This window comes from Neltuma alba, unplaced genomic scaffold (assembly GCF_004799145.2).
Source record: "Neltuma alba isolate B1F8T4 unplaced genomic scaffold, ASM479914v2 tig00004454_pilon, whole genome shotgun sequence".
In the NCBI taxonomy this organism is placed as follows: Eukaryota; Viridiplantae; Streptophyta; class Magnoliopsida; order Fabales; family Fabaceae; genus Neltuma; species Neltuma alba.
Genome location: NW_021633716.1, coordinates 4960 through 32303, shown reverse-complemented (window position 1 = coordinate 32303; position 27344 = coordinate 4960). Strand labels below are relative to the sequence as shown.

The following is a 27344-nucleotide window of genomic DNA, read 5'->3' as shown; positions in this document are numbered from 1 at the left end:
CCAATACGGTTCTCAAAGCCATGTCACTAGCCCATCTTTTCACAGAAGCTACTGATTACGGATATCGTCAAAGTCGCGTGGCGAGGGTTATGGAGGGGGTAGCTACCAGAGTAAACACGTGAGTAGTAACTCCCAGAACACGGCGAGCTCGACGGTCATTAATAGTGGTGGAGGAAAAACTAATTTGCCGCCTCTGCTACCCACACCGAATAGACCACCAATCAAACGGATAACGCCGGCTGAGATGCAGGTGAGAAGGGAAAAGGGTCTCTGTTATACATGCGACAAAAAGTTCTCCCCGATGCATAAATGCACAAACAAGCAATTGATGATGCTGCAGTGTGAGGATGAACGGCTGGAAGAAGTTGAGGTAGAAGCTGATGAGACCTTTGTGGAAAGCACGTTACACCACTTATCAGTACATGCGATGAGAGGGACCCAAGGGCCAGCTACAATCCGTTTTAACGGATCGATACAGGGCACCAAGGTACAGATCCTGCTTGACGGAGGAAGTTCGGACAATTTTTTACATCCTCGGATAGTTCAGCATCTCCGATTACCGGTGGAATATACTACAGAAGTTCGAGTGGTAGGGGGACTTGACAAGAAAATAAGAAGGACCAATCAAATGGTTACAGAGGTCCCAGTGCAGATAGGAGAGAATGTTATACCTGTGACCATGCTCGTCTTGCCGATCGTTGGGGTGGATATGATCATGGGGGCCGATTGGTTGAAAACGTTAGGACCCCACGTGGCGGACTACAGCTCGTCCACTATCAAATTCTTATCAAATGGTCACTGGGTAATATTGAAAGGATTCCGTGGGAACTCGATTTCACAGGCAAGTGTTCATCACCTCACCCACCTGCAACAGACCGATGCTTGGGCAGAATGCTTCATGGTAGAACTCATAGGCCCTTATACAATGGACATACCCGCTGATGTACCTCCTGATTTAGCTCAGAAATTGCGACATTACAGCTCTGTTTTCCAAAAACCACACGGATTACCTCCATCTCGGGGACATGAACATCGAATTGAGCTCCTTCCGGGAACCCAACCAGTGAAGGTTCGGCCATATAGGTACCCGGTCAGCCAGAAAACAGAAATAGAGAAAATGGTAGAAGAATTATTGTCAGAGGGGATGATCCAACCTAGTAGCAGTCCCTTTTCTGCTCCCGTAATATTGGTCAAGAAGAAGGACTGTACTTGGCGATTTTGTATTGATTATCGAGCTTTGAATGCCGTAACCGTTAAGGATGCTTTTCCAATGCCCATTGTAGATGAACTAATCGATGAATTACATGGGTCTGTGTATTACTCGAAACTAGACCTTAGATCGGGGTACCACCAGATTTTGACGAGAGAGCAGGACAGGGAGAAGACAGCGTTCAGGACACACCAAGGGTTATATGAATGGATGGTTATGCCCTTCGGGCTCACCAATGCACCGGCAACATTTCAGGCACTTATGAACTATCTCTTTAAACCATATCTGCGGCGCTTTGTGCTCATTTTTTTTGACGACATTCTGGTTTACAGTGCCACTTGGGAGTTGCACCTGGATCATGTAGAGATTGTACTAGACACACTGGCTAGACACCAGTTATTCGCTAAAATGACCAAGTGTGTATTTGGGCAATGCCGTATTGATTACTTGGGACATGTCATATTGAAGAAGGGAGTAGAAATGGATGAGTCCAAGATAACAGCTATTAAGCAGTGGCCAGTTCCACAGAATGTTACACAACTGAAGGGGTTCCTGGGACTAAGTGGATATTACTGACGGTTTATTCAGGGGTACGCTCAAATTGCAAGCCCTTTGACAAAATTACTGACCAAAGATGGGTTCCGATGGAATGATGAGGCCCACCTGGCTTTTGAAACTCTAAAAGAAGCGATCGTCCATGCCCCAGTGTTAACTCTACCAGATTTCTCCAAACCATTTGTGTTGGAAATAGATGCTTCAGGGGTGGGAATTGGGGCCGTGCTTAGTCAGGAGGGACGACCTGTCGTATTTTTCTCAAAAAAATTATCCACCAAGATGCAAGCACAATCGGTGTATGTCCGAGAGCTGTTCGCAATCACAGAAGCTGTCGCTAAGTTCCGTTAGTACCTCTTTGGCCATTATTTTGTGATTCGCACAGATCACACTAGCTTGAAGCATTTAGGCGACCAAGTGATCTAGACTCCAGAACAAGAGGCATTCCTACCCAAGTTGCTCGGTTACCGATTTGACATTGAGTATAAACCAGGAAGGCATAACCAAGCCGCAGACGCTCTGTCTCGAGTTTCTTGCATGGCTCTTTCTTCATTACAGAACACGTTCATGGACAGGGTGTACGAGAAGGTGCGTACCTCAACCTGGACTCAAGAATTAAAGAACAAGATTATGCAAGATCCAACTATGACAGGTGACTATCAACTGAAGCAAGCCGATTTATATTGGAGGAACCGATTGGTGATCCCTCATGATGTCCCTGAACTAATTAACGACATCCTATATGAATTCCATGCTTCGTTCTTGGGAGGACATGCTGGCTATCTCTGCACTTTTCATCGAATTGCCCGGTTATTTTACTGGCCCCGGATAAGATAGAGTGTGCGCCAATATGTGCGATGTTGTACTGTTTGTCAACAAGCTAAAGTGTCTCACCTGCATCCCGCAGGGCTATTGGACCCACTACCCATCCCGGAAAGAATCTGGGAAGACATTGCTCTAGATTTCATTACCGGACTACCCCCAGTGAAGGGACACTCTGTTATTATGGTCGTGGTGGACCGATTGTCAAAGTATGGTCACTTCATATCATTACCGGCTACTTTCACGAGTCATATGGTAGCGGAGGCTTTCCTCCAAAATGTTGTCAAGCTGCATGGGATCCCAAATACCATTGTCTCTGATTGAGACCGTACTTTCACAAGTTCTTTTTGGCGTCACTTGATGAGGTTGCAAGGCTCCACTCTCTGTTTTTCGTCAGCTTACCACCCCCAGTCAGACGGTCAAACAGAAGTACTCAACAAAAGCCTCGAGCTCTATCTCCGGTGCTTTGTGCATGAGCATCCACGGCTGTGGCTGCAGTATTTGCCGTGGGCGGAATATTGGTACAATACCTCGTTTCAGACAGCAATTGGCATGGTTCCTTTTAAAATCGTGTACGGGAGGATGCCCCACCAGTATTACGGCATACCACTCAAGAAGATACACCAAAAGATGTCTACCAACAGCTCCAGTAGAGGGATGAGATATTGGAAACACTTAAGAAAAACTTACAGCGAGCTCAAGAAAATTAAAGATGCGATACTATGCTAATCAGAAACGAACAGACATCGAATTTCTGGTGGGGGACTTCGTTTGGAATGGCCCCAATTCCATGTTCTGGAGCGCATCGGCAAGGTCGCTTATAAATTAGAGTTTCCTGCAAACGCTAAGATCCATCCCGTTTTTCATATTTCTCTTCTGAAGAAATTCGTCGAGAACAATGAGTTACAGCCATCAATTCCCCTTCCTTTATTATCTCTGCCGGAAGGACCTGTGGTACAGCCTGGAATTATTCTGGGTACACGTTTCGTCCAACAAGGCGACAAGTGGGTGCAGCAGTGCTTGGTTCAGTGGAATGGCCCCACCCCGAATTCATGGGAAGATAGAGATCGGTTATTGAACTTGTATCCTGACTTGGACCTTGAGGACAAGGTCCTGGTTAATGGGGGGAGTGATGTAATGAATGGACCAGACGGCCCAATACAAGGTCCCATAACAACCCATGAAGAAATGGATACGGTCAGGCCCAGACGAAGTCAAAGAATGAGAAGAAGAACCTGGAAGCTGAGGGACCTAACCGAATCAGCATAAAAGGATCAGAGTTGGTTAGAGAGGGCAGGATTGGTTTTGATTCAGAATCTCTCTCTGTGGTCTTTCTCTCTCCTCTGTGGCTTCTTTCTGTTTCTCTCTCTGAAAATCCTTTCAACCCTGTTGCATTACCGATGACGTCGCTGTTGCTTGATATATATTTGTATTGGCTGAGGTTACAACTGTAACAGATTCATTAATAGAAATATACATTCAGCCTCTTGATTTTGTGATCATAACACCTCCATCACTCAAGTGTACCCTTGATAGCTTATCTGTTGTTCTCTTTACCAACGTGTGGATTGTGGAGGTTCGTTTGGATTCTTATGTAAGATCAGAAGAATATTAATAGCAAAAAAGCATCTGTCCACTTCATGGAAGAGATCCGAATTTATTGAGTGATATAAAAAAGAATTAATGCATACAAACATATATCTATATCTATACATATATGGGATTGTTCATGTCAATCTTGTGTGTCTGATACAAATATGTAAATGAAACACCATTATTAAACGTACATAGGCAAGAAGCAAACGTACGTTAAACCCGTTGTAGTTGATCATTGCTGGCCATTGTCGTGAAATCCCATCCCAACTACGGAATTCTGAATCATGCGTGTTAATGTAATAATAAAGTTACTTCGTTTACATTATTATATATCAAGTGCATTGGAGAAAGATGTGTAGTTTCTCTGGTATATCAAGAAACAGATTGATTTGAGACCCATCTTGCAATATTTTAGAATTTCGTCAAAGGCACAGTGGTTGTATCAGATTTGACAAATTATAAACAAAATATTATAGTTGGCTAAAAAGGAATCAACATTGGGGTCCCTCATAGGGTGCTAGATAAAAGGAAAGAACCATTAAAAAACACCCCACTAGATAATCATTAAAGCCTTCTGTCGGCCAAATTTTCTTCTTATTCAGAGTATACATCCCCAGTTGTTCGTTCAAATATCAATTAATCATCAAGCATTAGCTATTCCAAATGACTGTACCTAACCTCCATCTCATATTCTTCCTCAGCTTGCTTCAATATTTTGCCATAGCCAGAGCTGAAGCAGATGGCTCTATTTATATAGGCAATAAAGATGCTGTTTATATCCACCATGATTCTGATCCTCTTGATGGCGGCAAAGGGGGCTCAGCGTCCGAAGGTAAAGCTGTCCTTCTAAATGGCTAATTATTTATCTACACGTCACCGATTTTGAGATTTATATTACTACTCCTCCGGTCTTTAAGATAAAACCCATTTAACTAATTTGATTAGATTAAAGAAGTTAGGTAAGTTAGTTAATTATAAAAAATATGACACGTTTTTCCTAAAATACCATAATCATCTTTCTTAATACTTCTCCTCCTCTTCTACTTGATTATGGTTGAGGGAGTATCTATAGAGATAATTTAGAGAAGACTGATAAATATGAGAAATTGATCTTATATTTAGGACCAAAACCAACTCAACAATTAAGTCCTATATTAAGAACGAGAGGAGTACTAGTTTTTAATGAAACCTTAATCAAGGTCCAAAAAAAAAAAACCGTAATGTGGGTCAAGTTCACAATTTTGTCACATGTTCAACGAATGAAGGCTGTCTGGCTCAAATGACCGTATGACAGCCCTTATTTGCGTGGGCCAACTTTGTCCATTTTGATCTAAGAAATTATTTTTTGGATAATAAAAAATAAATTATTTTATTGTACCTTAAGGGAAAATTTAGGGGGGAAAAAGATAACATTTCATTTTTACTACTTTCAGTTCTTAATATAAAAACTCATTTGATTTTTATTTTGATTCTAAATATAAGATCCTAATTCATTGTGTCTCTCATATTCATCTTTTTTTTTTTCTAGGTTGTCCTTGTAGTAATGATAATTCTAACCAATACACTTAATTAACAAGGATATTTTAAGAAAGATAACACCTATTTATTATAAATAATTAATTTAAATAATTTTTTTAATCTACTTAAATTAAACAACTAACTCTTATATTAACTGTCAGTGTTATAGCAATTATTTTATTGCGCAGGAGGTAGAAAAGTCCGGTCCCGGATCATTATCGCGATGGTCATCCCAGTCGTTGTTACTGTCCTGCTGTCCTATTTCGTCATCTATTTGCTGCGAAGGAAGGCAAGGAGGAGATATGCCATTCTCAAAGAAAGCTGTACGTTTTATGAAATAGAAAATAGAAAATCAAACCAACCATGCTCTTCCTATATATATATATATATATATATATATATATAATCCTCTGGTCCTGTTTGTAAAACAGAAAGAGAAGAATTTTTTTTTTTGGTCTTATTTATAGGACACTGATGATGCCTCTGTCGTTAAAGCACTCAATTTAACTAGGTCCCAACTAATTTGTAGTTTAGGGTCGACCTAGGTCATTACTTCCAAGGAGCAAGTTATGGGTTTCTTTAGGTAAAAATTCAAGTGATAAAAAAATGCAATAAATTGGACCTAAACTAAAATGCAAAATTCTAATTCTAAATGGAAAATGCAAATATCCTAAAATCTATATGAAAATTAAATTAAACTAAATAAATGCAATGCAAATTTTTGGGGGTTTTTTGAAGGAAAATAAAAATAATGAATAAAGAAAATTAATCAGAAAGTAAAGAGAATTAACAAGTAAAAATTCAGAGATTTCTCTTCAGGTACGGTAGAGGGGACAACTTAGGATTTGCATGGATTTAACCTTCATAACCTCAATCAGTTAATTAAACCAAAGGGAAGTGATAAGAGAGTGGAATTAATAAACTTAATTACCTACTTGAAATAAAGGGAACCCTTAACCTCAAAAACCCTTAAACCATTAGAGAACTCATAACAGTATAAGGTTGGTCAATTAAGCTTATTAAAACCAATGAAGATATCTCAAATTAATTCTGGAAATTATGTTTGAAATCATCCAGTTAAACAACTAGACAATTAACCAACTTAATTAAACAATTAAGAGGCAAAAGAACCCAAATTTTGCAATTCAAACCACATTGATAATTAAACTCATAATGAAAACTCAATTATAAATTCAATTAACAATGCAAAGGTTCCAAACATATATTCCAACAAGTATCTTGGCACAAATAAGATCCAAATATCAATTTAATCCAAGAATAAAATTGACAATTTAGAACTAAATTGTCTCAACAAAATTACAACTTGAACTCATTTAAAACTAAACAATTCCAAGTCCTTGAATTAAAAAGATAAATGAAACATCACTTCCTTATGGTCTTCAAGTGCTAGCCCAAGGCTCTAGTCTTTTCCATGCTCCTCCCAAGTTGCCTCCCAAATAAGCTTAAGCTTCCATGGTATTATCTCCTCCTCCAAGCTCCTTAGCGCAATTCATGGGCATGTGATGCAGTGTGATGATTCAAGTTAAGAGATCAATTGATTGAATGGATGATGATGGAATATGGTAATAATAGTAGCTGGAAGTCAAGGACGTGTTGCTCTCTTGTGACCGTGGAATGAAGGAGGAGATTTTGACATCCCATTCCCTTTCGTGCGTTGAATGGAGAAGGATAAAAAGGTATGATTTGGCGGTGGATTGTCCTCTCAAATAAGGAAAATATTTTGATGGGGGAAAGGAAATTTTTATGAATCTAAAGCTCAAGCCCATTAGTAATTAATTGGCCCACTTGATATTAGCTATTGGATTGTGCTTAAATCCCAAGAAATAATCTTGCACCATTGGATTTCCTATGTGCCCTTTCTTGATCTACAAGAATTTAAGTGCATCTATTAATGTAGATTATGTCCAAGTATAATCAAAAATAAAATATTAAATCTGCACAAAGATTAGGTAAGAAATTGCAAAACTTTCTAAAAGTAACCTTTCTAAAAATATGAGACTTGTTTTCAAAGAAATAGAAAAAATTAATTCCAAGTCAAAAATAGGAAATCCCAAAATAATTATATTTTTAATCTAAAATCTCAATTTTTATGCAAAATCCAAAAATCAACCAATTTATCCAATAATGCATAAAAAGTTCATTTAAGCTCAAAATTATCATTTAAATTCTAATTTAATGTGGGATAAAATGTATAAAAATTGGACTTTATCAGACACTGAGAGAAATTTTTTTTATATGGATGTACAATTTTACGTTTCATTTATTATTGTGTTAACTTTGTTTGCATGAGATATAATACATATTAAATAGGAATAAAATAAGAAAGTTGTTGAATTTTAAATGAAAATTAATGAAGTTAAGTTTTTTCTTGGTCTGTGTAAAACATATTGGATGTGACTTATAAATAGAACCAGAAGAGTATATATATGTGTATTATGCCTAGAATGGATATGCTTACTTGAAAAGTACACATATACATTGGTTTGGTTGGAACTGAACGTACTACTCTGGAGTCACTGCAATTCGATTTCACTACAATTGAAGCTGCAACAAACAGGTTTTCAGTTCAGAACAGGATAAGTCAAGGAGGATTTGGAGAAGTTTACAAAGCGAGAAATTATTTTATATCCATAATGCAAATGTTAACATCTTTTTAACAGTTACCTATAGTACCCAGTACTAATGACTAGTCCATATTTGAGTAACGCTGCAAATGCTAATTTTTTACTTATGCATGATCTCAGGGTACTCTTTCTAATGGACAGAAAATTGCTGTGAAGAGACTCTCCGCGAGCTCCGAACAAGGCACCCTGGGATTTAAGAATGAGATTTTACTAATGGCTAAACTTCAACATAGAAATCTAGTGACATTGTTGGGATTTGCTTACAAGAGCATAAGAAGATACTCGTTTGCGAATTTGCACCCCACAAAAGCCTCGACTACTTTCTCTTTGGTTTGGCATTTACGTTTGCTCTGAAGGTTTTTTCATCTTTATTTTTCACCAGCATATTTACTGTTGAAGTCTAACACCTTTATATTGTTATTGTTGATTTTGCAGATTCTCAAGATCAACTCTTGTCAAATTGGTCCAGGCGCTTTAAAATCATTGAAGGGGTTGCTTGAGCAATTCTTTATCTTCATGAGCATTCGCGTCTTAAAATTAAATATCATGATCTTAAACCTAGCAATATCTTATTAGATCAAAACATCAATCCAAAGCTTTCCCATCGTGGAATGGCAAAAATGGTGGCAATAGATCAACACCAAGAAAGAACAAGGAGAATGGTTGGGACACAGTGAGTTAGTGAATGCTGAATTCCCCACCCCACTTCATTACTTTGTTCTTCTATTTGTTCCAACATGTAAAATGTTGTTTCTCATTCGCTTATATTGGCTGGATATTTTTCTTTTTTTGCAGCGGCCATATGCCTCCTCAATATGTAAATTTTGGAAGATATTCAGAAAAATCAGATATCTTTAGTTTTGGAGTTATAATGTTGGAGATTATAAGTGGGCGGAAAAACTCTTGTTCTTATGAATTACCCAGCATTAATGGCCTCCTAACTTACGTAAGTTGTTACTTGCTATGACTTTTACCTCTAAAACATATCACGTGACGAATTGTACGCATTCATTATACTACCTTTGATTTTTAATATAAGATCTTGTTTGACTTTTATTTTGGTCTTAAATATAAGACCCTAATCCCCTTTGTTTTTCATATTTATGCATTTTTTCCTAATATAGTCCTTCTAACAATGGTAGTTCTAACCAATAAACTTGATTAGCAATGATATTTTAGGAAAGACAACACCTATTTATTACAAATAACTAACTTAATTTCTTTTCTTAATTTTCTCAAATTAGTCAACTAGCTCTATAATTAGGACCAGAGGCAGTATTTTTGTCAAATTTCAATAGATAAATGTTGATATAAATAAGTTGAAGCAGTGATGCCATCGTGCCTCAATAATTATACCATCTCCTGATGCATAGAAAGTTATAAAAAGAAGAAAGGGCAAATATTAATTGACATATGTTTACTCTGAAAACTTTGCAGGCTTGGAACCAGTGGAGGGGAGGTGAGACGCCATTAGAAATAATCGATCCGAAGTTGAAAGAAAGTTGTTGTGAAGCAGAAGTGATGAAGTGCATCCAGATTGGATTATTGTGTGTTCAAGAGAAACCACAGTATAGGCCTCCCATGTCAAGAGTTGTTTCGTATTTAAGTAATCTTTCTGTGGAATTACCATTTCCTCGCGAGCGCGCATTTTATATTCATGGTAGGAGGGACCCAAATTCGGGTCATCCTTCTGCTTCTGCCAACAATTCCATTCCATCTTCTGTCAATGAAATGTCTATAACTTCATCTTTTCCTCGTTAGTATATATGAAGCTTTGTACTTCGGAATCATTGTCAAATTTCCTTCTTACTCCCTTTTTACGCCCAAAAAGATGAAATATTCTGGGTCGATCTTCAAGTGTTGGATCGCAAAAGGATATGAACTTTAAAAAAAAAGAAAAAAAGACTACTTAATTACCTAGATGTTATCTGTATGTGAATATACATTCTTGCTGTACATTTTACTTTATTATTTAAATGCTAAAATTAATGTATAATTATTACAGTATTTTCGTATGTTCCTTTTTTAACTGTGTCTTTTCCCCAACAAAAAAAAAGGTAGTTATGGGAAATGGTAATCCTGATTCCTAATGAAAAATAAAATGACTTAGATCTTGGAAAAAGTTTAAGCAAGTTTGGGTCCCCAAGAATTCATGTATTATTGACAAAGCCCAACTATATAGAAACACAAGAATCAGCCGGTTTGAAAAATGCTACGGTCCAGCCTGGAAACCTACAACAATAGAAGAGAGGAGCCATTTCTGGCTTTAGCGATGCCTATCACATTATGACCGCATCATTACTATTACGCGCCAGCCTAATAATCTCAATATTATTATGACTGCACGTATCATTATCTGTTATTGAAAACAACACCTTCATTTAATTTTTTTTAAAAAGTTTTTTTGAAAAAAAACTGAGGATGGACTATAATTTCATGTTACATTATTTCAATTTTTAGAGCATTCTTCTCGAAAGAATTTTGAAGTCAACTGCGGTCTATGTACGCTTTAATTAATAAAGTAGTGTTGATAATACATATAGGTGGCAAAGTCAGAATCATTCCGTAAAATCCTCATCTTACTCCCTCTCGTCTCCATTAAACCAGACTGTATCTTGGTGGTCCACAGCCAATACACATATTCACACTATTTTTCTACCATTTCACTGGTTCTATTTAATTTCTGGTCGTTCTCATGGGGCCTGCCATTTTTGACTTTTTTGGACAAGTCTTCACAAATACCTTCGTCAATTTTTTCCGATGACAATAAGCTAAGAGCATAATATTTGGAATCCATTATAATTGTTCGTAATTTCCACGCTCCTCACGATTCACGACGCCATCTGGGGCGATAATTCAGGTCTGCTACTTTATTCTTCGCAGAAAAAAGAAATACTTATATCAAATTTATTATATTTATTATTTCAAATTTTCTAATCACACAGTTATATATCCGATTTTTTATGTAAATTTATAATTAAATAATACTGCCTCCGATGCCTAATATAAGACTCAACTGGTTAATTTGGGAAGATTAAGGTAATTGTTAAATTACTTAAAGTACTTATATTTGTTGTTTTTATCCAAACTAATTTGCCTCACTTATAAATTGATAATACATAATCTAATGATATATATAAATATTTTAGAGAGTGTTATAATTAAATAATTTAGTAACTTTCTTAATTTCTCTCAATTAGTTTTTAGTCAAATTAGTGAAGAACGTCCTGATTTAATATCAATGGACCTTTTAGTCATTCTCAGCGTGTCTTCCTCGTTACAAGTTCTTGTCTCCATCATGTGAAAAATTATTGTAACAGACCAAGATGGATATCCATTTAATGTAGACTCCCAGTTAAAGTCTTATTTATGCTAGAGCCCTTAAAAACAAACGAAAATGATCCAAATGCCCATCGTTGCCCCTTTTATGCTCAATCGTCAGATGTGCGCAGCGATTCTGGTGAGCTTCCGCTTTGGAAATTTGATCTGATTGAGAGACTGAGAGCCCAGAGTGGATACACTGTACTGACTTCAGGCTTCAAGCTTCACGTTTGACTTCAAGGTCCATCTTCTTTTTATTTGCATTCTTAGTTAGTGCTGGTTTGAAGTCACTTAAATAAATATATTTTATGTAAGTCAAACTAAACTTTTTCTCATATACTTACCTCATATTTCGTAAATAATGATTAAAAAACTACTTATAAGACATTCCAAACGGGCCTTTAGTCCTCCAAGAAAAATAACATTAGGTTAATATAAATTTTTATCCCTCAAGTTTGTCCTAGTTTTAGTTCTAGTTTTTCAAATTTCAAACCATAGATTTTGGTTTCTCAAATTTCTTTGTATTTAAAATATTAGTTTCTATAATTCAATAAAAATCTAGGTCATTTTGCCCTTTTAAGGGACCAAAACCTATTATTTAAAACTTGAGGGACCAAAATCAAAATAGAGTAAATTTGAGGGAATAAAGATTATATTAACTCAATAACATTTTTAAGGGTCTTGGGATTAAATATCCTTCCATTTTGTCATTATACATTTATTTTGTGAAAGGAATCGTTTAAGCAAGTTTAGTAAGATCTTCTTTTGCATTTTTCTTTCTATTGGTTTAAATCATGACCTCTAACCAATTCCTCCGATCGATGAGATGCTCCCCAGCTTGCCAGTAAAAGACACCCCCGAACACCGACCATATAGCTATTACCTTACCTTAAACACCTCGAATAATACACCCGACTGTCGTCACAGTTATCATGTTCGTCATTAACATGCCTTCCCACAAAATTATGTTACTCTTTTTCTTTATTAGCTTTCTCCATTCTGCTACTACTCAAGCACAACCCGTCTATACTAACAGCAGCTGTTCTGGCCGCGCCTTCGCTGCCAATAGTTCCTTCCAATCCGACCTCACCAACCTGCTCTCTTCCTTAGCTTCCAACAAAACCGCCAACAACGATTTCTACAACACCACCGTGCACCGCGGTCGCAACACCATATACGGCCTCTTCATGTGCCGGGGTGACGTCACCCTCGAGTTGTGCCACCAGTGCGTCGTTGACGCAACGAAAAATATACGCTCCCAGTGTAACGTCTCCAGGGAGGCCGTGATATGGTACGAGGAGTGTATGGTTCGCTATTCCGACCGCTACTTCTTTTCCTCCGTCAACACCAGTGCTGGCAGCTGCGGGGCCAACACCAACAACGTGGCCAACAACCAAACAGGATTCATGAATTTATTGTCGACAACTATGAACAAGGCGGCCGACGAGGCGGCCAAATCTGGTATGGGGAAGAAGAACTTTGCGACAGAAGAAGCGAGTTTACAGTTTCAAACTATGTATTGTCTGGTTCAGTGCACGCCGGACCTTTCTCCCCAAGGTTGCAGAACATGTCTGAGAGACGCGATTGGGGACCTTTTCAACTGTAGTTTCAACAAGATAGGAGGAAGAGTTTTATATCCCAGTTGTAACGTTCGCTATGAATTGTTCATCTTCTATAATTCTAGTGGTAAGCCAGCATCGCCGCCTCTTCCTGCAATTTTTCCTGCAACTTCTCAAGGTAAATTTAAACTTGCATATATGCTTCTCTTTCTTAATTGTTTGTTTGTATTTTTTAATATTTTTCGAAAGTAAAACTTCTTAATTCTCTACACACACATTACGCCAAAAAATGACTTGGTTGAAAGTGGACAAATCTTCTTACGAGTTACGACTCGCTATTGAGACATGAAAGTGTCTGATGTTTATACAGGAAAAGCAAAGACCATTGTGATAGTTGTGGTTTCTGTTGGTGGTGGGGGGATACTTTTTTCTTTGGTGTACTATCTCTTAAGGAGTTTAATAAGGAAGAGACGGAGGGCTGAACTCAGACAAAAATACTGTGAGTAAATTTTCATTCTATCTCTTTATTCCTGCAGTCTACTTGATAGGAAGTGTTGTGGTGATGTTTTTAATTAATATACATTGATTTGTTTCTTTATTTTGTGTTTATTTGTCTAGTTGGAGATGAAAGCAACACTTTAGAGCCTCTGCAATTCAGTTTGGCCACTATTGAAGCCGCAACAAATAAGTTTTCACAGGAAAATTGTTTAGGCCAAGGTGGATTTGGACAGGTTTACAAGGTGATCCATGCCATATATCGATATAAATTTTGATTGTGTCCCTCTCTAACTATATATATATATATATATATATATATATACCTGCGCGCCCGTGCAAATACAATTCATTTTTAATTTAATCAACTATGATTTTAGGGTATTCTTTCAAATGGTCAAGAAATAGCTGTAAAGAGACTTTCAAAAGGTTCAGGCCAAGGGGCAGCAGAATTTAAAAATGAAGTATTATTAATAGCCAGACTGCAGCACAGAAATTTGGTGACCTTGCTGGGATTTTGCATAGAAGATCAAGAGAAAATTCTCATTTATGAATATGTTCCCAATAAAAGCCTTGACTACATCCTATTTGGTTTGGTTCTTCTAAACTTTTTCATAATTTTTTTTATTGAAATTTAAGGTTATCTTTATTTGTATGGGCATGTCCATCGTCACTCACAAAAATAAAAAAAATCATGTGTGCACAGGTTCCCAGGAAAATAGAAGACTAACTTGGGAGGAGCGTTATGAAATCATAAGAGGAGTTGCTCGAGGAATTCTATATCTTCATGAATATTCTCGTCTTAAAATTATACATCGTGATCTTAAACCTAGCAATATTTTGTTAGACAATGAAATGAATCCAAAAATTTCAGATTTTGGTCTCGCTAGGATGGTTGCTATCAATGAAAATGAAGGAAATACAAGGAGAATTGTCGGAACATAGTAAGTTATATTTTCTCTCTCCTTGACATTTACATTTATCTTGCTATAGTTGAATAAGGAAAAATAAGTTTTAGGTGACACCAAAAGGTTGCCTTCCATGTATCACTTAAGTGTCAAAATTAATCTTATCTTCTAATGGATTAAGTTTCATTATTGATATTATTTTCTTTTTTAGTGGTTATATGCCTCCAGAATATGCGATGTTCGGGCTATATTCTGAAAAATCAGATGTTTTTAGTTTTGGAGTTATAATTTTAGAAATTATCAGTGGAAAGAAGAATGCAAGTTGTCATGATGAATCGCAGTATGCTGATAGCCTCTTAAGCTATGTAAGTTATGATAATATGTTGATTTCATTAATATTTCTTATGCAGTCATCTTCATTTGATGAATGGTTGAAATAATGAGTTTTACTTAATTGTTGCAGACGTGGAATCAATGGAGTAATGAAAAGTTGTTCGAGATGTTGGATTCAAATCTAAAAGAAATGGAATCTTATAATGAAGTGAGCCGGTGCATCCAAATTGGATTGTTGTGTGTTCAAAGGCATCCAGATTCAAGACCTTCCATGGCTACAGTTGTTTCATATCTGAGCAATGATTCAATTCAGTTGCCACATCCACAGCAACCTGCTTTCTTTTTGCGCGCTCGAAGGGTACTTACTTCTGCAAGTAGAGAATATAGCTCCATTAATGAAATGTCTATGAGTGATTTCTTTCCTCGCTAGTTCCCAACCATACAAGCCTGTTCTATATTATTTCTTCTTCATCTTGGACACCAAGCTCCATTATGTGTAACATCTAAATGACATAACTTTTATAAGAGTTTTATATTATACATATAGATGTGTATATTTTCATTACTTTTGTTTAATTTCATTCTGCATAATAAATACGTGATCATTTTTTTGAAGACAAGAATAAATCTTGCCACGAGTTTATAAGCACAATCTGAAACATAAGTGTGGGTCACATGATAATAGGGACGACCAGGAAAAGCTGTCATCAATTGGAGAAAATAATGAGAATAACACCCGACAAGAGCTAAACCAACGTTGGTTTAAACTTGAGGAAAAAGCTCATAGTTTTTGTGTGAAAATATATAGTAGTATTACAGATTTTCATCAATGGCTGGCTCCGATGACTGCTCTAACTCATTGGCTTAAAGCTACGCCATATATCATTAAGAGCATCATCTACTTCTAAACCCAATCCCAAGCTCACAACTTTGTCTCTGCAACCACTTTAAACTCTGCTCCTTCCGTAAATGCTAGCATAAAAATAAGACTACCACGCTAAAGCAAGCCCTGGAACATCATATATGGGTCTCGTCTCATGATCGGGACTATATATAATATTATAAATTTTTCAGATATATTTTTTACTGTTCTTTTCCCATCATTTAGAGCCTAGTTAGGTCCACCACCTTCATAATTTGATCCATTCAACACGGCTTCTAGTCTTCGGCGCCACTAGGAGGTAACAGACGTATGTAGTAGGGCCACAATCATAATAACAGTTTGTGATTGACGTCCTTTCTCCCTTGGATGAAGGTAAAACTTCAATAAAAATAATTCAAGACTTGTTAGCTTGTTTGACCAAGTCTATTAGAATCCATTTTCGTACGTACCTGATTAGTTCTTTGACTGAGAATTAATATCTTTGATTAGAGTATTGCTTATATATAATTCGCCAGAGTCAGTATCACGAAAGTTACTCTTCTAAGTCCATAATTAATCTGTAGTTTCGTTTAATCCACGTATTAGTTGCCAAGGATGCCTGCACTGTGTAAACTAGTACCGGATGACGCCTTTTGGGGCGTTCTTCTTGGATGACACAATAGGATGCGCCATAAACTAATATTACTCATTATTTGTTATTGAAAACAACACTTTCATTTAATTAATTTCTCAAAAACTAAAAAAAAACTGAGGATGGACTATAATATTATGCTATATTATTTAATTTCAATTGCGGGTCTAGCTGAATTGGTTTTATTTGGAGCCTTCTCATCAAAATATCTTTTAGGCAAATGCGTACAATGCATGTTTGATTCAATATATTAATAGTGTCGTGTAGATGACAAGTCTTGGAGTCTTCTTTTTCGATGATACCTTAGGATGTGTCACTAACTAATTAATATTGCTCATTATATATGTCATTTTAATTTTATTTCTCAAAATAAAAAACTTGAGGATGGGCTATCGGATCAAGTTGGGCAGGCTTTGGAGCATTCTCGGAAGACTTTTAAGGTCAATTGCGGTGTATATACGCTTTAACTAATGAATTTCTGTGGATAACAAATTTTGGAGGCTTCTTTTTGGATGACACCTAATTAATTCGGATGTGCCATTAACTAATATTCAAAACAACATTTTGTTTTCACTAAAAAAATTTTGTTTTAGTTTCCCAAAATAAAAAAAATTAAGGATGGACTATATAATTCCGCGCTAGCTATATTATTTCATTTGCTGGTCAAGCTGAATTGGCTTTGGAGCATTCTCAAAAGATTTTTGAGGTCAACTGCTGTGTATGTACGCTTTAATTAAGAAATTGTGTGATAAATAGTGGGGAAATAAGAATTTTTCTACATTTAAAAATTATTAATTAATATTAATCTATATTTACAATATATATCATAAATGAATTACACACATTATGTAACTATTTCAATATTATGAACAAATTTCATAATTATCAGTTTTTCACGACTGTCCGAGTCTCAGCCCCATTTTTCTTCAGTCTCCCTATCTCAATTAGTAGCTTGTTCACGTCATGAAGTCATTGTATGATGTGCAAGAACTTATGCGGCAGAAACAGGAAATTTGCTTAAAAGTATTAAATAGCTCAGATATTTAAGAAAAAGGACATGATAACTTGCTAAATATGAAAAAAAATTGTAAAATTATAAAAAAAAATTGCAGATTCTAAATTTAGTCTTCTTTCTAATTTTGGCTTGCAGTGTAATTTCACAATTCTTTATGTTAGATTTGTATAAAATTTCTTGAGAAGTCTTATTATAAATCCATCCCTATAATATCATTTGGATCGGCAGAATGACACAAGCAAGTGATGTTGCTGGTTTAAAAAAGAAAAAAAAGATGTTGGCGGCATTTTATTGATCTTTGGGAGTATTAATTAAAAAATTTCTCTGTGTGCTTGGCTGAAATTGATAGCTATAGATGATCTAAAAAAATCTTTCTTGATCTTAAGTTAAAACATAAACTGTAGAAAATTTTGGAACACTCATTTTTCCTACCGAGATGATGGAAAAAACCTGACAAGCTTGACTTGGCCATTGAGTTGCGCTAACCTTCTCTGCGTCATCATCGGTTAAAACTGACCCCCTTTCGCTGCCATTACGATTGCCCTTGTTCCTCCGCGGCCCACTTGCCATCAAAATTCACTTCATCACAAAATTAAACTCAAACTATAAAGCATTATCCTCATCTCAAACGCCATCAATAACATACCCTTCACCCTTAATTGCCATGACCTACAACATTATAATTTTGTCACTCTTCTTCTTCATCGGCTTCCTCCTCAATTCTTCTTCTGCTCAAGTCATAGGTCGTAATGATCTTTACCCTCAGTGCTCCACCGGCAGTAATTTCACTGCCAATAGTACCTTCGACTCTAACCTCCAAACTCTATTTTCTCCCTTAACTTCCAACAAAACCGCCAACCTCGACTTCTACAACACCACCGTTGGCCGCGGCGGCGAGACTGTAAACGGCCTCTTCAGGTGCGTGGGTCCCGTCAACCAGGACATATGCCGCCAGTGCGTAGCTAACTCAATCCTACAGGTAGGCTCCGTATGCCGATTTTCGAAGGAGGCCGTAAACTTGGGGGGGGGGGGCGGTCAGTGTTTGGTTCGCTATTCCAACCGCAGCTTCTTCTCCACTGTCGATACAAGGCCTAGACTCCGAATGTTGAACCCTAACAATGTCTCGAATCAGGCTGGATTCATGAATGTATTGACGATTATTATGAACCAGACGGCGGACGAGGCTTCCAAGTCTGCTGTGATGAAGCAGAAGTTTAAGACGAATGCGGTGGTGGTAGAGTTTCAAACTATGTACGTTCTGGTTCAGTGCACGCCGGACCTTTCGTCGGCGGATTGCAGAAGGTGTCTGAGCGGAGTGATTGGGGACTTTAGATGGTGTTGCGATGGGAAGATCGGAGGAAGAGTGCTATATCCGAGTTGCTTCGCTCGTTATGAATTGTATCGGTTCTCTAATTCTTCTACGCCTCTTCTGCAAGTAAAGCTGCCGCCTCCTCCGGCTCTACTTCCTGGTAAGCTTCATAATTATATGCTTTTCTGATTTCTTTTTTCTAATTAAGTAAATTAGAGTAAATCTATTCATGAAAAAGATTAATTATATATGCTGATTTCGGGACCAAAATAGTCATTTCAAAACATGACATTAAAGAAGAGCAACCGTGAGTCCTCATTAGAGGCCTATCGAATCAATGAGCTCCAAGCGCTGAGCGGCCAAACGGTGTCGCATCATCGACAGTGAAACGCTGAAAAGATTTCTCTCTCCATCCACGTGAAAATTGATGCCCCATCTCCTTTTATCCTCTTAGGCTATAGTCACTGCCCTTTTCTTTTTTGTTTGTTTTTTAAAACTCACTCACTTTTTTTATTTAAATATCTTTATAATTAAAAATTCAAACATAGCAATTATTTTTTAAATTAACACATATATATACTATATGCGCTATAAAATTATGTTTAGACGAAACTTAAACCTTCTACAATATCTTACAAAAAATGTTAACTAACACACCTATAGATCTTACACAAGATAAGATGCATCTTGAAATACTCCTTTGGTTCTATTTATAAGGCACTTCCAGCATGTTTCACACAGACCAAAAAAACTTTAAACTTCATTAACTCTCATTTAAAATTTAGTAACTTTTCAACTTTATCTCTATTTAATATATACTATACCTCATGTAGACAAAGTCAACACAATAATAAATGAGGGTAAAATTGTACATCTATACAAAAAATTTCTCTCAGTGCCTTATAAATAGGACCAAAAATTATCTTCTCTCTCTGCCCTATAAATAGGACCAGAGGAGTACTTGTTAAGTAGCGGCAGCGTTTGACCGCTGAGCACCGGCTACTCATCCATTCGAAGAAAACCTAATGCAGACTCGAGGAACCGTGAATCTCTTCACCCTTGTCAATGAGCGCATACGGAAACAGTTTCAGTGCTCATTATTTTGAAGAGTATCATATGTTCATCAAATTTAAATTATTCATATTTCATTTAGATAGTTCAGATTATTTTTATTTTTATTTATTCAAATAATTATTTTAATATGTATAGAATTAAAATAAGGATAATCTCTTAACTATCATTCTTTCAAAAAAATAGTTTTTTATTTAAAAATAATTAATTAAATATTTTAAATTTGAACCATCTAAATGAGATATAGATAGTCCAGATCTGATGATGTTTATCGTACTCATCAAAGTGATGAGCACCGAAACTAGTTCCGCATGCGGTGATTCGTAAGAACCACTTTTCGGTGTTTATCGTTTTGATGAGTACCTTAAACTCATTAAATCTAGACCGTTTATATCTTATTTAAATAGTCTAGATTTGATTTATTTTCTATTTTTATTTATTCAAAATAATTATTTTAATATGTATAGAATCCAAAATAGAGATAATCTCTAAAATGTGATTCTTTCAAAAAATTTTTTTTCTATTTAAAAATAAATAATTAATAATTTTAAATCTAAAATATTCAAATCAAATATAAACGGTTTGGATTTGATAAGCTTGGAGTGCTAATCAAAGTGATGAGCATTGAAACCGGATCTGTGACTCATATGGTGCCAAAAAAAATATAATATTATTATTTTTAAAATTTTTGGGGAGTAGGGAGGTGGGAGGAGACTATTCGTCTATAAGATTGCTATGAATGACCACAAAAAATAAATCATTATCCTCGACGTGTTCAGATTTAAGTTGGGGCTCTAGCCCACATTCTGTATAAAAATAAATAAATCACTGTAAATATTTAAAATATTGTTTTCAAAAGTCTCATGCTCATGACCAATTAATGATTTAGTTTCTTATAGATTGTTTTTTGGTATATGAAAGATACGTATATATAGATTGAGGACACAGTCAAAGAAGTAAAAGAAATAATTTTAATTTATGATGGAAGTAAAAGGTAGAAATTAAATAGTATATCATTTTGTTCATAAAATAAGACGCCGCAATTTATTAAGAAGTTTGAACGTGCTTTTTCTGAAAAATATGCATTTGAGATATCTTAAAATATCAAGGGAGGAAGACGAAAATTTATAGGGGAAGCATTTTTTCCGCTGAAAGCAATAATATTATTTTAAATATTTTAACATTTATTTGGCCAAAAAAATATTTTAACATTTAAATTACTTAATAAATTTTATATCCACGAGCTGTCCCGCAACTCAATTTGGAATCATTGAAAGAGAATCATGTGAATGCACATATGAATCTTTGCGAGTTATGCGCAGACTTCGGTTTTGCCGTTTTGCGTCTTGGTGTTCCGCCGACACCACTTTGGGTAATTCAAATGATTCATGTTCGATCCTGTTTACACATGACTCAAAAAATTGACTTGCTTGGAGGTTAATAAAGACTCAAATGGCTTTTAGCTCTAGCTTCAATATATAGGCTAATTATTTAGAGACATGGTGATAAGGAGTGACATTGAGACGCGGAAATATTCTATATACAGTAAAAAGGAAAAGGCGATTAAGGACTATTTTGATAGCTGTGGCTTCTCCTGTTGGTGCCATGACACTTTTATGCTTCGCCTACTATTTATCAAAGAATCAGATAAAGAAGATACGTATGGCTTTTCTCATGCGAGAGTACTGTAAGTAATTTTCATTCCATTTCTTCACTACTCACACAGTCTGGCTAGCTAGTTGGAGAGTGGCGATACTTCTCGTATGCTTTAATATCATGGTTTATTGTCTAGTTGGAAGCGAAAGCAACACTTTAGAGCCTCTGCAATTCGGTTTGGCTACGATTGAAGCAGCGACAAATAAGTTTTCAAAGCAAACTAGTTTAGGTCAGGGTGGATTTGGACAAGTTTACAAGGTGAGAAATGCCGTCGATGTGTAAATATTGTGATATTATACTATTGGTTATATTGTTTTTCCTGTTTAATTTAATCAACTATGACTTCAGGGCATTCTTTCAAATGGCCAAGAGATAGCGGTAAAAAGACTTTCGAAAAGTTCTGGCCAAGGAGCAGAAGAATTTAAGAATGAAGTTTTGCTAATAGCCAGGCTCCAGCATAGAAATTTGGTGGCCTTGCTAGGATTTTGCATAGAAGAGCAAGAGAAAATTCTCATTTATGAATATGTTCCCAACAGAAGTCTTGATTACTTCCTGTTTGGTTAGACTCTTCTAAACTCATTTTAACTCAATCGAAATTTATATACATTCGTGTTATCAACATTTGACACTCGCTATCTCATATATGCTAAAGTTAATTACTTGCTTTCAATTATCTTTGTTTAATTTGTCAGTCTAGTCATTAACGATAGCTTTATATGTATAGGTTCACAAGAAAGCAAAGTGTTAAATTGGGAGGAACGTCACAAAATTATTGGAGGAGTTGCTAGAGGAATTCTTTACCTTCATGACTATTCTCGAGTCAAAATTATACATCGTGATCTCAAACCTAATAATATTGCTAGATGATGAAATGAACCCAAAATTTCAGATTTTGGCATGGCTAGGATGGTTGGATTCAATGACATTGAAGGAAGTACAAATAAAATTGTTGGAACATAGTAAGTTATAAGATTTCCTTCAAACTCTTTTACCTCTATATCATGGCATGGCTGAATAAACAAAAATAAGCTTCTATGATAAGCCCACATAAAAGTTCGTCTTTCATTTTTTTTTTCCAATTTAAAATGTCCAAGTGTGTTGCTTGTTAGCTATAAGAACAAGATTTATGATTGATATATATTTTTTCCAGTGGTTATATGTCTCCAGAATATGCAATGTTTGGACAATATTCTGAAAAATCAGATGCTTTTAGCTTTGGAGTGAGATAGTATTAGAAATTATTAGTGGAAAGAAGATCACAAGTTCTCCTGATCAATCTCATGGCCTCCTAAACTATGTGAGTTAATTATTGTAATGCGTCTATTACACTAATATTTCTTATGTAATTGTCTCAGATTTGGGAGAGATTATTTTAACAATATTGTGTGAGATATTCATAGGGTGGTGATTAAAATAGCTGAGTCCACTGAATTGTTGCAGGCTTGGAATCAATGGAAGGAAGAAAAGATCTTAGAGATCGCGATAATGGATTCAAATCTAAATGAATCTGAATCGTTGAATGAAGTGAACAAGTGCATCCAAATCGGGTTGTTATGCGTTCAAGAAAATCCAGAAGCAAGGCCTTCTATGGCTACAGTTGTTTCATATCTTAGCAATGATTCAATTCAATTGCCATTTCCCCAGGAACCTGCTTTCTTTCTGGAGGGCCAAATGGAGCTTAATACCGACAGTAAAGAATCAATTAATGAAATGTCTATAAGTGAATTCCATCCTCGGTAGTACGAGGCTTTTATTTCATCTTGTCCTTTGCCACCAAGACTCAATTTGGTACCTTGTTAATCAGAGAACAAGTATTTTTATGTTATTGTACCCAAATGACGAGATTCAACATAAATGGTAATGTTGATATTATTATTCAATAATATATTTTCCAATAAAAGGGCGGTGATTAAAATAATTAGCTAGACTTAATAGTTACAGGCTTGTAATCGGTGGGGGAGGAAAAGTTATCAGAGATATAGGATTCATGGATAAATATTGAATTCAGATCATATAATGGAGTGATTAGTACATCGTCGGGTTGCTTTGTATGCAAGAAAATCCAAATGCAAAGTCTTTGTGCCTGGCTATAATTGTTTTTATATCACAGCAATTATTTAACTCAGTTGTCACTTCCAGAGCAACTTTTTTTTTTTTTTTTTGCATTGTTAAATGGAGCTTACCAATTGATTTGTGAGTAAAGAATCATGCTCTACAAATGAAGTCTCGTTGAGTGAATTTTTTCCTCACCAGTAAAATCCTTTTATTTCTGCTTTTTCTTAAATGCAGATGCTCTGCTTGGTATCTACGAGATAAAAGTATTGCGCAAATTTATAAATACAAAGATAGAGCCTCTTAATGGACGGCGGAAGAAAAAAGGAGCCAAAAACAAATCCCAATCTGAAATGATCAAATTTATATTGTTATTGCACACATATTTTCAAAACAAAATACAAACCATCAATTCCCAGAGTAGAGAAAAACAAAAGTTGAAGTCTGATCTACTCCGATCTAACGAGGAAATAGTGTACTCTTCGACATTTCATTGATGGAATATTGATTGGGGTTGGCAAACTGACCCTCCATTTCTATAGTGGTTGCTACAGGTTCCATTTGACTATGTATGAAGAATACTGGTTCTTGAGGAATTGGTAATTCAATTGAATCATTACTTAGATATTGAACAACTTCATTCATGAAAGGCCTGACTTTTGGATTTCCTTGAACACACAACAAGTTGATATGGATGCATTTGATTATTTCACTGTGTGACCCAGCTTCTGTCAGATTTGGATCCAACCTCTATCAATTTTTCGTCCCTCCAATGCTTCCAAGCGTGCCATTATGTCAAATCATAAATTCAAAATAGGGCCCTACTATTAATTTGATTATAGAATATTGTTAACATAAGCTCCAATGACTGCATTGATGCTTGTAAAGATGACCACGATGAAAGGTATGAGATGATTATTTGAGAAATATTGAAAGTTTCATACTCACATTACTTAATAGTCCATCAGTATATTGAGATTCAGGATATTCATGATGAGAATTTATATTCTTCTTTCCAATAATAATTTCTAAAACCATCACCCCAAAGCTGAAAACATCTGATTTCTCTGAAAATAGTTCAAACTTAATATATTCTGGAGACATATGACCCCTGCAATAAATACATAAAATAACAAATAAATATATCAATATATCTTAGAATATTAGCACCAATCAATTTGAGCAAAATCTTGTGCCAATATTTAAATTCAGCAGCAAAGTACACGTGCAGGATACACAGGTACCTCCAGAGAAAGACAAAAATAGAAGAAAAAGAGAGAGAACTTACAGTGTTCCAACAATTCTATTTGTGTTTCCCCTCGTTTCATTAATACCAACCATTCTTGTCAGGCCAAAATCAAATATTTTTTAATTCATCTCATCATCTAACAATATGTTGTTAGGTTTGAGATCTCGATGTATTACTTTAAGACATGAATGTTCATCGAAATAAAGAATTCCTCAAGCAATTCCTCTTATAATTTTATAGCGCTCAAGCGAATTTAACCTTCTTGGCTTTTGTGAGCCTATTCATAATTAAATTACTTTGTGAGTATTAAATTAAATGACAGATATTTTCACCTCCAAGAGTAATGAAAGAATGGATAGTACTACTTATGGTCCTAATTATAAGACCTCATTTGTAGTTTACAAACACGATCTTATAATTATGACTGGAAGTAGTATATGAATAAAAAAATTGAAAAAATGGTAAGATGAGTTTGGTTAGAAGAAACAAACCAAATAAAAAGAAATCCAGACTCTTGTTGGGAACATATTCATAAACAAGTATTTTTTCTTCGTCTTTCAGGCAAAATCCTAATAGTGCCACTAGGTTGCTATGTTGAAGTTTGGCAATTAATAAAACCTCATTCTTGAATTCTAATAAGCCCTGACTAGAATTTTCTCACAATCTATTTACAGCAGTTTTGCTGCCATCGGGAAGAATGCCCTGAAATCATAAATAATCAGATAATGAGGGAGTGGGAAATACATGCAATTAATGATATACACAAGCACACACGTTGATTTGATTGCATAATTAAGTTACCTTGAAGACTTCTCCAAATCCACCTTTGCCTATTCTATTTTCACTTGAGAACTTATCTGTTGCAACTTCAATTGTTGCCAAATTGAACTGTAATGACTCTAACACAGCTCCTTCACTTCCAACTATAGATAAATGTACATTTCAAGGTAAGTACACTACAACAACATGGTTTTTCTCGCAGTTGCCTGAGTTTTCTTTCTTGTTTTCTCAAGGAAACTAATGACATCACCTTCAGATGCCGTGGAGGGAGGCTGGTCGCCCTTGTAATAAATCGGTCTTCTCCGAATCTCAAATTGCAGATCAGATTCTGAATTGTTCCTCCGTGTAAAGCATTTTCTTTTGAAACAAGAAGATTCATGATGCCATATAGACACTTGCTACAGAATTGTCGGGACAGATTCGGCGTGCACTGTACAAGAGTGTACACCGATCCCCCACTAAAGTTTGCTTCCTTTGTCGCAAATTTCTTGGCACCTGGCGTCGCCGCCTCCATCACCGCATCATTCAACGTCTTATTTAATTCTGCGTATGCATCTGGGTTTGGAGGGGGTAGCATCTCGCCGCATTGTGTTGACATTGGTTTACGGAGACAGCTGGTTAACAACGCTCTGCTAACTGTCGGCAGTTGATCGAGGGTGGAGAAGAAAGAACGGTCGGAATAGCGGAGGGAGCACTGGTCGTACCAGATGACTGCCTCTTTGTTGTAGGGACACTCTGAGGCCATTCGATTTATGGCGTCCTGAACGCAATCTCGACAGACCTGAATGGGGACGTCACCTCGGCACATGAACTCTCCATATACGTTGGCAGAGCTGGTGTTGAAGAATTCGGGAGTATCACCGCCGGCGGCCTTTTCATACAAGATACCGAAGAGAGTGTTAAGGTTGAACTGGTAGGGGCTATTGGAAGTGAAGTTTTTATTAATTGTGCAGTTGTGGTCAAAGCAAGCAGCGATGTGGACTTCAGAAGAAGCCAGATCAAAGGAGGAAAGAAGCAGAAAATAGGATAGCAGTTTCAGAAATGGCATATCCATATTCCTGCCCAATGCTTCTGCAGGCGTGGCCGTGGCTTCTGCTAAATAAAGTAAAGCAAAGCTTTCACTCGGTTGGACCTCTAACGCTACAACCGCATCTTCCCATCTTCTTCCCTTCTCATTATTGTTATTATTATTTTCCTTTTGATTGTTAAGTTTTAACTGGAACGAGAAGTATTTTCTATTGTTTATACATGATGTTTCCCCCAAAAAAAAAAAAACCAATTTATGTTCTTTGTAAAATATTAAAAATAAAAAACTGAAACATTTCATGAGTAGTCATATATCAGAATGTCTTTCATTTCGCATGTAGAATAAAGCTAATAATAAAAAGCAAAAGGGCAAAGAACAAATTAGAAAGACAGAGCATTATTAGGGGTATTAAAGGCGTGGGCCATTAGAGGCCAATAACCCAACATTATTCACGGAAGAGGAATTTCCGTGTGATTTTCATTTGCCAATGTGAAAAGGTTCACCATGCCACGACTTTGCTTGAAAGAGCCTGCTGTACGTTTACACCCGTACTATGAGTGTTTTTGGATCCAAAAAGGCAAAAACCAAGATTTATGATCTACAAAACAAGAAGAGACCAGAGAGAGAGAGCAGCCAAGATGCTCTGTTTCTACCGGTTTTAATTTCACGCAAGCAGAGCATTTAGGATCATGAGCTTTCTCATGTAAGAAAT

At 36.1% G+C, this 27344-nt stretch overlaps 4 protein-coding genes across 4 annotated transcripts; 3 read left to right on the top strand and 1 right to left on the bottom strand.

The window, feature by feature from the left end:
• Window positions 1–388: 388 nt before the first annotated feature.
• On the top strand, window positions 389–15451 carry LOC114744817 (cysteine-rich receptor-like protein kinase 10). The gene is made up of 8 exons (XM_028932966.1): window positions 389–402; window positions 12516–13347; window positions 13567–13722; window positions 13842–13963; window positions 14099–14309; window positions 14425–14662; window positions 14838–14991; window positions 15090–15451. The coding sequence occupies exons 2-8, from the start codon at window positions 12597–12599 to the stop codon at window positions 15387–15389; spliced, it is 1932 nt and encodes a 643-aa protein (XP_028788799.1). The 5' UTR covers window positions 389–402; window positions 12516–12596; the 3' UTR covers window positions 15390–15451.
• Window positions 4844–10104, top strand: LOC114744811 (putative cysteine-rich receptor-like protein kinase 32). The gene is made up of 7 exons (XM_028932961.1): window positions 4844–5012; window positions 5887–6021; window positions 8186–8319; window positions 8464–8673; window positions 8779–8834; window positions 8920–9016; window positions 9781–10104. The coding sequence occupies exons 1-7, from the start codon at window positions 4844–4846 to the stop codon at window positions 10102–10104; spliced, it is 1125 nt and encodes a 374-aa protein (XP_028788794.1).
• Window positions 15452–18054: 2603 nt separating the features above from the next.
• LOC114744810 (cysteine-rich receptor-like protein kinase 10) lies at window positions 18055–22088 on the top strand. Its single transcript, XM_028932960.1, has 4 exons — window positions 18055–18467; window positions 18621–18957; window positions 21661–21782; window positions 21873–22088. The coding sequence occupies exons 1-4, from the start codon at window positions 18153–18155 to the stop codon at window positions 22086–22088; spliced, it is 990 nt and encodes a 329-aa protein (XP_028788793.1). The 5' UTR covers window positions 18055–18152.
• Window positions 22089–25482: 3394 nt separating this feature from the next.
• LOC114744815 (cysteine-rich receptor-like protein kinase 4) lies at window positions 25483–26659 on the bottom strand. The gene is made up of 4 exons (XM_028932965.1): window positions 26037–26659; window positions 25856–25962; window positions 25627–25748; window positions 25483–25527 (listed from the first exon to the last, which is right to left on the bottom strand). The coding sequence occupies exons 1-4, from the start codon at window positions 26657–26659 to the stop codon at window positions 25483–25485; spliced, it is 897 nt and encodes a 298-aa protein (XP_028788798.1).
• Between the last annotated feature and the right edge of the window lie 685 nt (window positions 26660–27344).